The 13844-nt window shown below is 32.8% G+C and overlaps 2 protein-coding genes across 4 annotated transcripts in view; both read left to right on the plus strand.

Moving 5' to 3' along the window:
* The window catches only part of LOC148308031 (guanylate cyclase 32E), a 144936-nt gene extending 143268 nt beyond the window's left edge, over positions 1 to 1668 (plus strand). The window contains exons 25-26 of the mRNA XM_088262405.1: positions 123 to 252; positions 903 to 1668. Coding sequence (XP_088118531.1) covers positions 123 to 252; positions 903 to 1445 — 673 coding nt within the window. The 3' untranslated portion in view covers positions 1446 to 1668. The remainder of the gene's footprint in view (positions 1 to 122; positions 253 to 902) is intronic.
* A 1222-nt stretch (positions 1669 to 2890) lies between these two features.
* LOC148308035 (receptor-type guanylate cyclase Gyc76C-like) overlaps positions 2891 to 13844 on the plus strand; it is a 118422-nt gene continuing 107468 nt past the window's right edge. The window contains exons 1-2 of one of the 3 annotated variants that reach the window (XM_088262412.1): positions 2891 to 3179; positions 4387 to 4656. The gene's annotated coding sequence lies outside the window, so the exon portion shown is untranslated. The remainder of the gene's footprint in view (positions 3180 to 4386; positions 4657 to 13844) is intronic. The other 2 variants (XM_088262413.1, XM_088262414.1) reach the window with 2 other exon arrangements.

Consider the following 13844-nt stretch of genomic DNA (forward strand, 5'->3'; position numbering starts at 1 on the left):
CCACTGATCTAGGATAACGGATAATTATTAAAATCTCATTCATAATTATCAAATGGAATATACTGAGTCTTATGATTAACGTATTAAGATAATGTATTTGATAACCCTTTTATTTGATTCAGATGCTCCAGTTTGGAATCGCCCAAAAAATTGAGATTTGCCTCAGGGAATTTACTGGAATTTCACAACTACTCGACAAATCCACATCGACACCATGAAAACTCATCTTACAATAAGGATCACCTTACAAACGTAAGTTTAATTTTTGTATATGTTATAAACAGATAAGTTGTAATGGCTATTAATTGTAATGGGTTTATTGTCAGAACAAATAATACTTCAGTGTAGAATTCGTACATCCAGAATTGCGACCTTATTTGGAATATTACCTGTCCGCCATTGATCAGGTTTTTACTAATCTATGTACCTCGTCATCTGTCATAGAATATTCCTAAATATATATTTTATAAGGTATTCGAGAAAAGATATAATTCTTCTTATTCTCCTATGCGTGTCATGTCAGGTCCCCTTGACGTCGACTATCACTTACAGGAAATTGTCCTTGTCTTGGGTCTTTCCTTATCTAAACAGCTCCTCGACGGTTTTGATCCCCGTCCAATCTCGAATATTCTGGAGCCAGGAGATCTGTCTTCTGCCCACACATACACACAGATATAATTAAGTAAAATAAATGTCGAGTTAGTGTTAATTCTTCATAGCCTGTGTATAAACAAAAAATGATTGACTATCGAGATATTTTTTAAAGGATTGAAATAATAAAGGAAGGGAAGAACCAAAAATCACGAAGTCCGAAGTACTTTTCAAAACTAGACAGTGACAGTAAAAAAGAATACTCAGCGTTATAATTAATAATAAACAACATGTTTTTCTATTCTTTTCAGGGTGTGGGAGACCATAGTCCATGCAAAAAATCCTCTGGGTCATTGTTATTGGAATCATCCGAATGTTGTTCTGACTGCATTAAGACTTCCAGTACCTCTTGTCCGTGTATCGAGCACATGGCTGGGTCTACAGCAACCCTCGCTCACTCCCAGCTCTGCGTGTTCCCGTCTCTAGAAGTCAGGAAACCGTCGTCTGCCCTTCCGTGCTTCCAGAGTGTTCCAGCTCTTAACTGCCAGACTCCACCAAAAGTGGATATATCGCTCAACAGATCGGCCCCGAACAGCCCTTGCGTCAAAATCACCTGCCCTAGTTACACGAATGGAGATTCTAAATGCAACGGTCTAATTATGTACAGCAAGCCGATAGAAAAACTAGGTGACAGGGATGTTTGCAGAGTTGTGTTAATCGATGAAGATAACATCGCTACTGAATGGATTGACGGCAGTAATGGAGATGAAATGTGTGCACCATTATTGGAGAAAAAAAGTGAAGGAAAATCGTGCGCGGTTATCAAGTCTGATTACGTCAGCATAGGAGAATAAATAGGTGTTAATCTAAATGTATACGCGTAATTTATTATTTTAGATTTATTAACATGAACGATATCACGTTATATTTTAATATTTTAGCTCTAGGTCAGGTTATGTGGATTTATGATTAGTGATTTCTCAACACACAAAAAATATTAATCCTGTCAGTCAACTCAAATTACCAAAATAAGTTGAAACCTAATTTTTTCATACTTTCATAAATAAATACAAAAAATACTTTAAATAGTACGTATTAAAGAGCAAAGTCTTAGATCTTTAAAGCCTCATTAACTTACTATAATCGCCATAAATAAATCACCAATAATAAGTGGTTATTTTTTTTAAATATAAATACGTATTTTTTACTTACATACAACGTTTTATAAAATTGTTTTGTTATACATTCAAACAGAGGCAGTAATTTTTTAAACATGTTAAACATTTTTCACAACTATTAATCACCTGTGGCACTAAAACTTAGCAAATACAGTTTGCATCTAGTCATTTTTAGTAGACGTTAGGAATAAATTGGCGGTTGTATTTTTGTAGAGGTATAAGTACGCATAAGGTAAAAAATAATATTTTGTTGTGTATTGCGTTTTTTTCATGTACATATTAAAAATCTAAACAAAATTATCCATTTAAAAAAATAATTACAACTACGTACCTACTTTATAGTTTTAAAAAGGCTCGTGTTTTAATTTACAAAAATAAACAATAGTTTTTACCGCTGTATTTTTATTGGTTTTTTATACAATAACCATCATTTTTATTTTTATTTTAATACAATATATTTGTTAAAACTGTACTTAATGTGTAATTGTAAAGTGTACGTAACACATACTTATATAAATATATTTATTTGAAAATAAATGTAATATATTATTTCACAACACCTTATAAAACATACTGTGCCTGTTTTTTTTGGCAAAGATTTAAACCAATGTAAAATTAAAACCTGCATAAATCCAAGGGAGCCAAATAGTTTGTATTGAGTGCAGAGCTAATTTGATTTCAATTATTTCTTAAGATATTATTTTTCTCACATTTGAGGTTTATTGACAAGTAAAAAACTTAATTAAAGTTTCAGGTACCTAAGAATTCTGACATGTAAATAAATAAGAAAAACCAAAAATGACGCTTGAAAAACACTATTAGCGCCACCATGTCTTTAATATTTGAACTACATTTACTACGCTAAAAACAAAAATGGTTTGAATTTTAGCACACAGATGTCTCTAACATTGACGTTGAATGCATTTTTGTTTTTTTTATATTTTTTTTTAACTAAATTCTTGGGCAACGCGCAGAAAGGTATTGTTAATTCCATAAATACTTGAAGTTGAACAAGTGAGTAAGATTTATCATTTTCAGATAATTGCCTTACCGGTGAGCGGATTTGTCAAGTGAATCTGTTGCTTTATCCACCGAGTCGGAAGTATTCGGGAATCCTCGGCATATTTCGTGACAAAAGTCAATCCGTGAAGTGCGAGCGACTGAAACAGATGCAGAAAGTCAGAAAGTTTCGCTTCGCGATCTCCGTGAAGCAACAAGTTCCAATAGTAAAGAACAACTTTTGACGAGTTGAAAGCGCGTTGTTCCGTGTGTTGTGGAATTTTAAAAAGTAGTTTGCAAACGTCAAGACAAGATATTTTTGTATTATTTCAAACGTGCTAAATAGTAGTGCCACTTCGGGAAGACCTCGATTGTGTCATTAGAAGATTCACTTTTGTATAAATATTTCAGGTATTGTGTTTGTTTTACGAACTTTTAAACTTTATTATTGCTTTACTTTTGTTTTGACAATACTTCGCTTATTTACAGTATTATCGCGACGACTAGGCGCATCGTCTTCTCGTAAATGTTTTATTTTACCTAAATACTTTCCTTATTAAATCACGAGTCGATGTCTTTAATTTGGTAGAAATCATTATAGTAAACAAATGAATAAAAATCAACCGATCCAGACCGTACACACGACCTTTGGTATGTGTTATCTTGCGTAAAAGCGATGTTAGAAGTTGTAGGTCTTTCCGGACGGGCGAGCTGGGAGCCCGTGAGCTACTCAATAAAATAATACACATTGTATAGTCCGAGAATACAAGATAACTTCTAATAGTTCACTGCTATGTGCCCAATGATAACAGAGCTTCACGCTAGTCGCCGGACCCTCGCCGCACTCCTCTCTGCTGTGGTGCCGTATTTTGATAACGGCGAATAATTTCATTATTCGATAGAATAACCGATGCCGGACATTCCTCCGCATGTCAGCCTTCTAATCGATTGCCAAATATTATAATAAGAACCTGTTAAAAGCATTCCTTTGTTGTCAACGTCCGTAAAGTTCGGTTGCAATTCGGCCGAGAATTCTTGAGATTCGTTGATAATGAACTCGAAAACGCGTATAATAATATAATACAAACACCGTTTACCGATGCAGGAGGAATGCGTTATTCTGTCGCCCGACTAACATTGTGTTACTTGTAAGTGTAAACTTACAAATAATAATGCTCGGCTGTTTTTATCAAGTTGTCGGAGCTATTTTTAGACACGACTACGCATATTATTAATTTTATGTAAAGTTGATTGTGAAATGTAAATGTTCACGCGATTCGTACCGAGTGTTTCTTTTAATATTCACGATTACAGAGTGCTTTGGACTATGAAAATAGTAAAATGAACATTTTACCGTACGTCGAGATAAATCGCGGGTCCCGGCAGAGATCTCGGTCGGCTAACCTGATATGCTGATAAGAATGTTTTGCGTGTTATTTGCAGCAGAGCCGCTGAAATGCTCTCTTGTGTCGACACTTTAGACCCGGGCCAGTAAATCCACTTTCCACCCTTGTAAAAGTTCCTTAACGGCAGTCATATCTCCTATTTGAGCTAGTATTTGATGAGACGCAGAATATATAACAAAAGAATAGCTATTTATGAAGATATTTTATTGCAGTATAATCTAATTACCGCCGGAAGAACAATACGCTAGTACTGATAAACTTTAAACTGATTTCGCGAAATTCCGGAGGTGATCCTCTTAGCCGATATAGTGTTGTGGCGTTGAACTCTGGGACTGAGGAAAACAGTGAATTAATTACCTAGAGACAAGTGCATGTTGTGAGGAGTGGCAGGTCTTGTTGTGATGCCCATCTCTGGTGCCTCCCTTCCCGGCTGAGGATTTCCCACAAGGCGGAAGCATAGCAACTCGCTCCCAAAACACATGGTAATAATCTTTGTCTTTTTATATCTAATAATTCGTATTTGCCGAAATGTTAACATATTGAAAATCGTATTTGATTTTATATTATTGAAAAAATATATATTTATATTCGTGTCTTACTGTGAGCTTAAAAGGGTTCTATCAATAACTGCAGGGGTATATTTATCGAAACCTTTTAAACGTTTGGGACGATGTATTATTTTTACAAAAGTTTCAACTTTATTTTACTAAAGTAATAAACGATTTATTCTGAATATAACGAAAATCACTATTTATGTAAAAAAAAAAATGTCGATTTTATGTCACAAAATTTTGACTGTCATTGTGCCGTCAATTATCGCAATTGTTACTATGGGTATCGGATGTATGTATATGTATCTTTTCATCTATCATTGGTAAGGAATTTAAAAAGGTAGAAATTAAGAATTTATCAAAGGCAACCTGTCAAACTAACGTTTCTTGTTTCTTTAATAAAGAATTGCTTACAACCGTTAAAAAAACAGTATGTTTTAAAAATGGCAACATCAGATAGATAATAATTTATTTATTTTCAAAAGATGCGTCCAGAATTCTTTATATTGCCGCAACAAAAGTAGCCTTTAACTGTAGTAAACCAGTAACTGTTTTTACCCTATTTTGTATTTTGTTATTCGTTTTATGAAGGTACTTAAGTAGGTTTCATCTTTCCACATTTTTACAATTTACAAAAAAATAAAACCCTCATGATGACCAAAAGTTATAGGTACCTAAATCTGGAAAACCAGTACCTAAACCATTGTTATTAGTACCCACGTTTTAAAAATCCTATTATTTGAATACCTAGGTATTGAAAAACCTCCCTGCACAAAAGCCATTCGAGTTTAGGACCTTTAGATTGTAAAAAGTACTATTCGTCGAAAAGAAATAAGCGCCAATTCGACAAAAATCTTTTCGAAGCATTTTAAAAACTTTAAGTGCATAACATTAGTACATAAGTAAACTCATATCTTATATAAATCAAAATCACAAGTCAAATCATAGAAATAAAATCATGAAAATATATTAATTGAACTGTGTATTTGAATTCACGCCTTTAGCGAAGATAGGGAGTGTTTTTGCCTAGAATTTTCACTCATTAATTAAATGAAATTAAAGTAACTTTAAACATATAGTAAATTCACCCACTAGTAGGTATAGGCTTTTAAACTTATAAAGTTAAAGCCTAAATAGGGCCATGACAAGCGGTGTTGCATAAGCCGTAGCTAAATTTCACGTGAGTAACGTAAACGTTAGGTAATTATTTTTTGTTGTAGGTAAAATGGAAGTTCCAATGGGAAAAGCCCATATTTAAGTATTTAATTAGTCATTTTAACCTTTAAGGACTTGGGAAATATACTTGAATGCTCATGGTTTTTATCAAAAATGGCAGGTCAGAAGCCCTAGACTTCTTGATAGAAACAACTCATAAGACAGGATAAATCTAGTATTTGTCAACAAAAAATAGAAACATTCAGAAAATTATTATCCGTATCTAAATTTAAATTGTATTTTCAAGTACAACTATCAGGATTTCTTCAACAAAATTTAATTTCCAATCTAACCTGCATTTAACTTACCCTTCCCCAATAAAACAAAATATTTATCTTATTTCATTAATGGTTTTAGTTTTATACATAAAATACATACATGTATTTGCGAATATATTTGCTATTGTTATTTTATTTGAAAGTCATTGCTGACACGTTTTTTTAGGGCCTCGAGTTATAAATAAATGTACGTTACAATAATGACTGTTCAGTAGTAAATAGTAAGGTATACAAGCACGAGGGGATTTCAAAAAGTTCAAGAACTTTAAAAAAGTTAGAAGAAAATTTACTTATAAATTTATTTTTTAAAACAATTATAATTATAATACAACTTGGTTATTTTATTTGTAAAATGAATAAATTTTAGCATCGCGATATTTGACCCTGGACCACGAGCTTGTTTCAATGTACCCTAATACGGAACTATCGTAAAATGTACGACTATAAGAAAAACTCACATTTTACCAAAAACGTTTACTAAAATCATTTTAAACAGGTGCAACATGCTTTTGTGAACTTTATATAAAATACGTACATAAAATATCGATTAATATCGCAAAAAGATACATGCTAGTTGTCATTACATTCTTTGTACGTTTTGTCTCGGTGCTCCCCACAGAATTAATGTCCGTCGTAAATTTTACGAATGCCCCCAATTCTAGGGTTAAAAATAGTTTTTGTTCAGTTTATTTTAATACACGTTTCTTTATACCTACAGTAGCTCTTTTTTACCTGCCTATACAATGAAAATATCTAATTTAGAAACTGCATAATAGGTATCTATCGAAAATGAGCACGAGCGACCATCGTCTAGTCAGACAATTAAATAAAAATAGTCTCTCTTCTTCTGACCGCTATCCTCAACCACTGGTGCATTGGGTACTCCATTATATCGATCCAGTGTTATCTTGATAGTTAATTATATGAAGGCAAGATAATCCTGCGTTTCAGGCACCCGTCCTAGGTGATGTTAAATAAATATTAAGAGTAAAACGTGTTTTTAATGAATGACATATACTTATTTTGACTCCGACGGGAATTGAACTCTTTCTGCCAAATGCGCTAACCACTAACATACATCACGAAAGTCGACACAATTGCGTCTCTAAAACGGTGTCTAAATTAAATTATGGCCCATTTTGTTCTCAGATTTTGAAATAATAATAATCACGGTTGTCACTTCGGCTAACGAATTTCATTCGTGTGACTGTCCTAGTCCGAAACAGCATTTCCACATCCTGAATAATATAAGAAATTATTTAATCCATTTCTTACGGACCCCCAGAAAATAACCTGATGACATTACTTCGTATATTATATTACCAACAAACATAAACAATAAATAATAAGTATAAGTCCTCTCCAAGAACAAGAGCTGAGTCGCTTTTTTGAAATAAACTTTTTAATTTTAATATTGTTAAAATAGAAATGTCTAGAAAATTAAAATTATTTTTAAAAAAACTTTTGTTAGCATATAAAATAATAAAATATAAATATTTCTAATCGTGTTTAATAAAAAAAGGAATAATCTTTACTCAAATGAAAGTTGTAAAACAAATAATTAACAAAAAGCAAATCTTTTTTCAACGTTATAAAAAAGATGTCATTTGTATTTTTAATGCATCAAAACAGCATATTCTCGAAGCGCAGCATATTCGTTGTTATATCAGCTTACTCTATTGTTCATGATACCTGTTCGCGAACCACTTGATCTCATATTTGTTCGTAACCCGAAATTTTCTTCTCAAACCGAGACATTTTTTCATCGGGGCATTCGTAACTATTTACAAACCATGTATATCGGTACAATATACGCTTATACGATCTTCTTGAAAGCCTCCGCGCCTACCTTTGTACCTACATAATAATATTGCATTACACAAGTATTCGACCGACATAGCAAAAAATATCGTCTAGTCATTCCCTTTACATTTTCAATTTACTTAACTGTTTTTTCTGTTTTGTTTTGTTTTGTTTTTGTTTTTACCTGTATATTATCAATTCATAGATTCACAATCCTAAAATTTTCGTGTTCAAGTTTTTTTAGTATTGTTTTAAATGGCATTCTTCCAAAGTTAATGGGTTTTTTACAAGTTTTATGTTGATTTAAAAATTACAATAAATATCGAACATTTTGACGGAACGAATCGAATTTGTACCTTTTTTATAATAAGTATGTATTATCAGAATAAGTTGAGTTTCGCGGAGTAACTTGTTGGTTTAATTTAAAGTTTAAAGTATTAAAAATAAAAATGTGTTATTTATTAAGCGGGATTATTATTTTCCTAAGAGCTTCTCATAATTTTATTTTATTATTTATATTGGCATTCAAGAAACCTAACCACATGTTATGATTGTAAAAGACTTTGTCATGACTTGGATATTTACGCCGGTAATTGAAACTAACCCGTAAAAATTATCTTCAAGAATGGTTTGTTTATATTTTACAAAAAATTTTATTTTCCTATATTTTGTGAATATAAGTGATTTTTTTCACTGTAATATTTATTCAATATTATTACTCTGGACTGGTACCTGAAGCGGAGGGTTGATCACATTTCCTTCATGTGTAAACGATCAAGATAACACTGCGTTTATATGACGCAGTGCCCTATGCATCATTGGGGTGCGGATAATGGTTTTATTATTATATTTTGTGAAAATTACGTTTTTGTACCAATAGTTATATCCATTTGTAAATTTACCATTATTTTTTTTATTAATCGCCATACCGCAAAATTTTCAGGTACATGATTAATTTTTATCTTTAAATCTCATTATTATATGTTAAACATTACTGTATTTTTAGCTGTTAAAATTCGAATTATTTTACTTGTTAAAATTACTGTCATATTTTTCTTTTATTTTTCGTTGTGATTCGGGTCACTCTAAATTAGACTGACCTCTTTTTATTTATACATAAAAAAATATGCATTTGTTTCTTAATTCTTTAAGAAGCAAATTTTCAAGCTTTTTTTTCTAAACTACAACTATAATAATAGTTCACAGATGTATTAATTCCTTTTTTACAACATTTTGAGTGTGTCCAAATACTAGTTCACAAATTTGGAATATCTCCACTGAGAAGTTATTTTAACATTTTCGACATCTCACATAGATGAAGAAAAATATGGAAGTCATAATATGATATTTACAGGTCTTATGACCTGTCATAGATTTATCAATAAATCTAAGGGTTCCAAAAAAAAATAGTAGTGTGGTTGTCAATAATGGGTGTCAATCATTGGTGAATGTTGCACGTATGTAATTTGATCACTTGTCCAGTCTTTGACAAGTCATAAGCCCTGTAAATACCCAGGCATCCATATTCTTCTTTATGTCGAGATGTCAAAAATGTATTACTTCCTTTTCAACTCTTGTTTCCTGACAAAATTTTAGTTCAAACATTTCTGTTTGTTTTCTAACTTTTTTTTATTTTATATATCGTGATTGGCCCATTGCCTGATATGGTTATTATATCGGCGAAAAAAATAAGTAGCTAACGGAAAGATTCAGAAACACGTGCATTAACAAATTTGTATTTCAAAATAGTTAATTATTCGCAAATACATAAAATGTGTTGAATAGCACCTGGAAACGATTTCTGAATTAACAATGTGAATGTTGATTCAACTGAAGGATTCGCAGTTTAAAAATAGACAACCTCAAATGTATTTTCGCCAAAATAAAGGCGAAACGTAAACAGTGTAAGGAAGCAGATTGCTTAAATCTTGTTATTCTTTAATGTTATTATTATTATCAACGATATAATACAAGCTTTAAGAAGTATATTTCGTCTACCGTACATCACTCATCGCTCACTCCTTTCATATATCAAAAATCGTAAATTTTCAGTTGTGCATGTTTTAGGAATGCCCAGAAGAAGTACTATATCCCAGCAAAAGCGGCATATTTTAAACTTAATATTTACCCGCTACAGGGCAGAAAGTGTTGTTTTTGCATTTTGAAGAAAAGATATTGTTTAATTATTTTTTTGAATAAACTAAATATTTTTCAAATGGAGAAAAAACATTCAGGTTTTACCTTAAAAGATCTGTTGCACAGTAAAAAGTTCAATAAGTGGCTTGATATTTATTTTTTAATACATTAAATTATATTTTTAAACTTAAAAACGATCTCCTGAAAAATCAAGTTTTTTTTATATATGACGTTCTTGAAAGGAGTAAGCGTCAAGTAAAGACATTTATTAGAGCACTAACATAATAAATACCTTTTGACATTGTCCCAACATATGAGATTACAATACAAACACAATGCTTCAAATAATATTATTTATTGATTCGGCATTAACTTTTTGGAATGACATGTTGATTATTTATAGAAAAAATAACACTTGTTTAATACCACTTTGAGTTTTATTTCATTACACATGACTAGTTTCGAAAACTACAGATGTTTTCATCTATAGGTGGATAGTAAAACTAGTAAAATTAGTTATTAGCTATAAATAATGTTTGAAACGACTCTAAATCGATTTTTAACTGAGAATTCTTTATTTTAATATACCAGGACATAATAAAATACATGTGGAGCGATAAATACAACTGTGTTTGGAGTAAGGTCCTTGCAACATATTGCCTATACCCAAATAAACCAGGTGCCTTACATATATAACATAGAACCCAGTCAGGGATCGAAAATGAATGAACTGAAAAAAATATATGAGGAAAGATATTTGCGTTAGTATTCAGTTATATTTTCCTTCTTTTTCTTTAAACATGCTTCCATCTTTCTGATTTTTTATATGCCTATTTACTGTACCTTTTATTGCTTTATATTTTACATTTTGCCCAGCGTTTACTTTTTTGTTTTTCAGTCTTGTTAACCTAAATCACATGTCCCAAAATTAGTAATGGAAATTACTCATCGGGAATATTATGTATGTGACTCTTGTACATATGTTATATGTTTAAATAAATAAATAAAAATATTCTGATAGAGTGGTGAGAATGGCAGCAGGTGGATGAGCAAGTTCGGATAGAGTGGTGAGAAAAGCAGCAGGTGGATGAGCAAGTTCGGATAGAGTGGTGAGAAAAGCAGCAGGTGGATGAGCAAGTTCGGATAGAGTGGTGAGAATAGCAGAAGGTGGATGAGCAAGTTCGGATAGAGTGGTGAGAATAGCAGCAGATGGATGAGCAAGTTCGGATAGAGTGGTGAGAATAGCAGCATGTGGATGAGCAAGTTCGGATAGAGTGGTGAGAATAGCAGCAGATGGATGAGCAAGTTCGGATCGAGTGGTGAGAATAGCCGCAGACACCAGCATAAGAGGTAGCAGACCACCTAAACGATGAAGAGAAGCTGGTCTTCCACCTCCCAGGAGCGGATCGGAGAGTAACAGGACACAGTCCTAACTAAAGAAGAAGAAGAAGAAATAAAAATATTTTAAGTATTAAAAGATACTCGGACAACTAACCACAATGTGTTACATATCGTAAAATTATCGCGGCGGTTTCAGTCATGATTAAATGTTAACGGCCTAGAAATAATATCGGCCGCAGAATAAGCTACAGCGGACACGGCATGCAGAAATTATTCGTATTGTCCGGTGGTCAATCTGCTTATAGTCAAATATTCGTCCATAATAGGTTCGTCTAATTCCGAATATCCCTCGGCTCGGGCCATATCCGCCCCGCCGTCTCGCTCGCCGCTATGGAAGTCGCAGAGACGGCACGATATGCACGCAATATATAGCGAATGGTATTTAATTCCACCGTTCGGCAAGTCAGGGTACCAATTTAACCCATCCGCATAACAGTTTATTTGAAAAATATATATACAAATATACTAATTAAACGAATCCCCGAAAGTAAAAAAGTTGCCCCGCCCGGAGGGTAGGTGACACGGTTTGCCAAACCCTGATGAAACTTTTTATTTTGCACCTGATAAAACGAGAACAAACATTGAAATAATCTTTAAATGCAGAAAAGGTAGCACGAGCTAAACAGATTGATTTTTATGGTTTAAATCAGTCCAACAATTCATAACACTCACGTGTATTTTTGACTAATACTTTTGAAACGTCAAAAGCGTTCAAATTCTACCGAGTTATATAAATAAACTGTCTCGTAAAATTATAACTACTTATTACTGTTTTACCAATAAATATGGTACATATAACTTTTACGCACGTATTTTATCGAGTGTCTAGATCAGAAATGTAATAAATTGACAAGAAAACATAACTCAGTAAAGCATTACGTCTTGGATGTAAAGTTTTGAACTGATTTTAGTATTTTATTTTAGGTACATATTTAGTCAAGTGCCCTTAATAAATTTGTATAAAAATGATAAGAAAAAATGCATTACCAATAGTTTTCTTTACTAATTTGTAGATATCACACGAAAGTATCTTTACGATATGAATTACCACGGAAACCAAATATTCTTAGCCGCCAAGATATGGCGGCCGGTATGCCGATGGGTTAAATATCCACCGGTTGCCGGGAGGGTCAACCGTGGACGGTAGTCTTTATAAATACGCGAACGTTAGGCAATGCCAAGTCTTTGGAAGCAAATTGCTCCAACGTAATATGAAACATGTTAAAATGTTGACTCAGGCACGTCTGAAGTGCAAATATTTCGCAGCTCCGGGCAGTGTCAACAGCGAACGGTGCACGACCATATCTCGGTATAGCAGTATGGACGGATGACCATTGTACGAGCAAAACTGGTTACCGAGAGAGAGAGCGTCCGTATTTCCTAATCACTGCCGCGAATAGAAGCGACACAATCGGTGAAACGAGCCAAAATATTTCAGGAAATTATTTTACGGCCCGATGTACGCGAGACCGACTTCCTTCATTTTCCTAAAGAGTGACTCTGGCCTCCGATTGACCATACATTGGCAATGATCAGAATTACACATATCAAAAATGAAGACTTTATGTTTATTCTATGAAAATAATACAAGGTCCCGAATTTTATAAAAATAATACATGGTCAAACCCGACGTACATTGACTAACATCCCTAGAGCATGTCAGATCTCGACTCTTTAGTACATGTCTGTTCAGCAACCCCTAGTGCAGTGTTCCGCAAACTTTTTCTATTCAAGGTGCATATTTACCATATTATGGTAACATATTTAACATATCGCTCACTCCTTTCAAGAACGTCATAAATCCAAAAACTTGATTTTTCAGGAGAACGTTTTTAAAGTTTAAAAATATAATACAATTATGTATTAAAAATAAATATCAAGCCACTTTTTCAAACTATTTACTGTGCGACAGATTTTTTTAGGTAAAACCTGAAGGTTTTTTCTCCATTTGAAAAAAAAATTATATATTTCAAAAAATAATTAAACAATACCTTTTCTTCAAAATGCAAAAACAACACTTTCTGCCCTGTAGCGGGTAAATATAAAGTTAAAAATATGCCTCTTTTGCTGGGATATAGACCATTTTCTGGGCATTCCGAAAACATGCACAACTGAAAATTAACGATTTTTGATTTATGACGTTCTTGAAAGGAGTGAGCGATATTACGTTGAATGGGAAATGTGAGCCTACTTAACTGAGCACAGGCAATAAAAACTTTGAGCAATTGTTATTTTCACAAAACTAGACTTTTTTTCAAGGCACACCGACTAATCACCACAATACAC

The sequence above is a fragment of the Brachycentrus maculatus genome, unplaced genomic scaffold, assembly GCF_059751285.1.
Source record: "Brachycentrus maculatus isolate JH-2025_06_01 unplaced genomic scaffold, ASM5975128v1 h1tg000179l, whole genome shotgun sequence".
Lineage (NCBI taxonomy): Eukaryota > Metazoa > Arthropoda > Insecta > Trichoptera > Brachycentridae > Brachycentrus > Brachycentrus maculatus.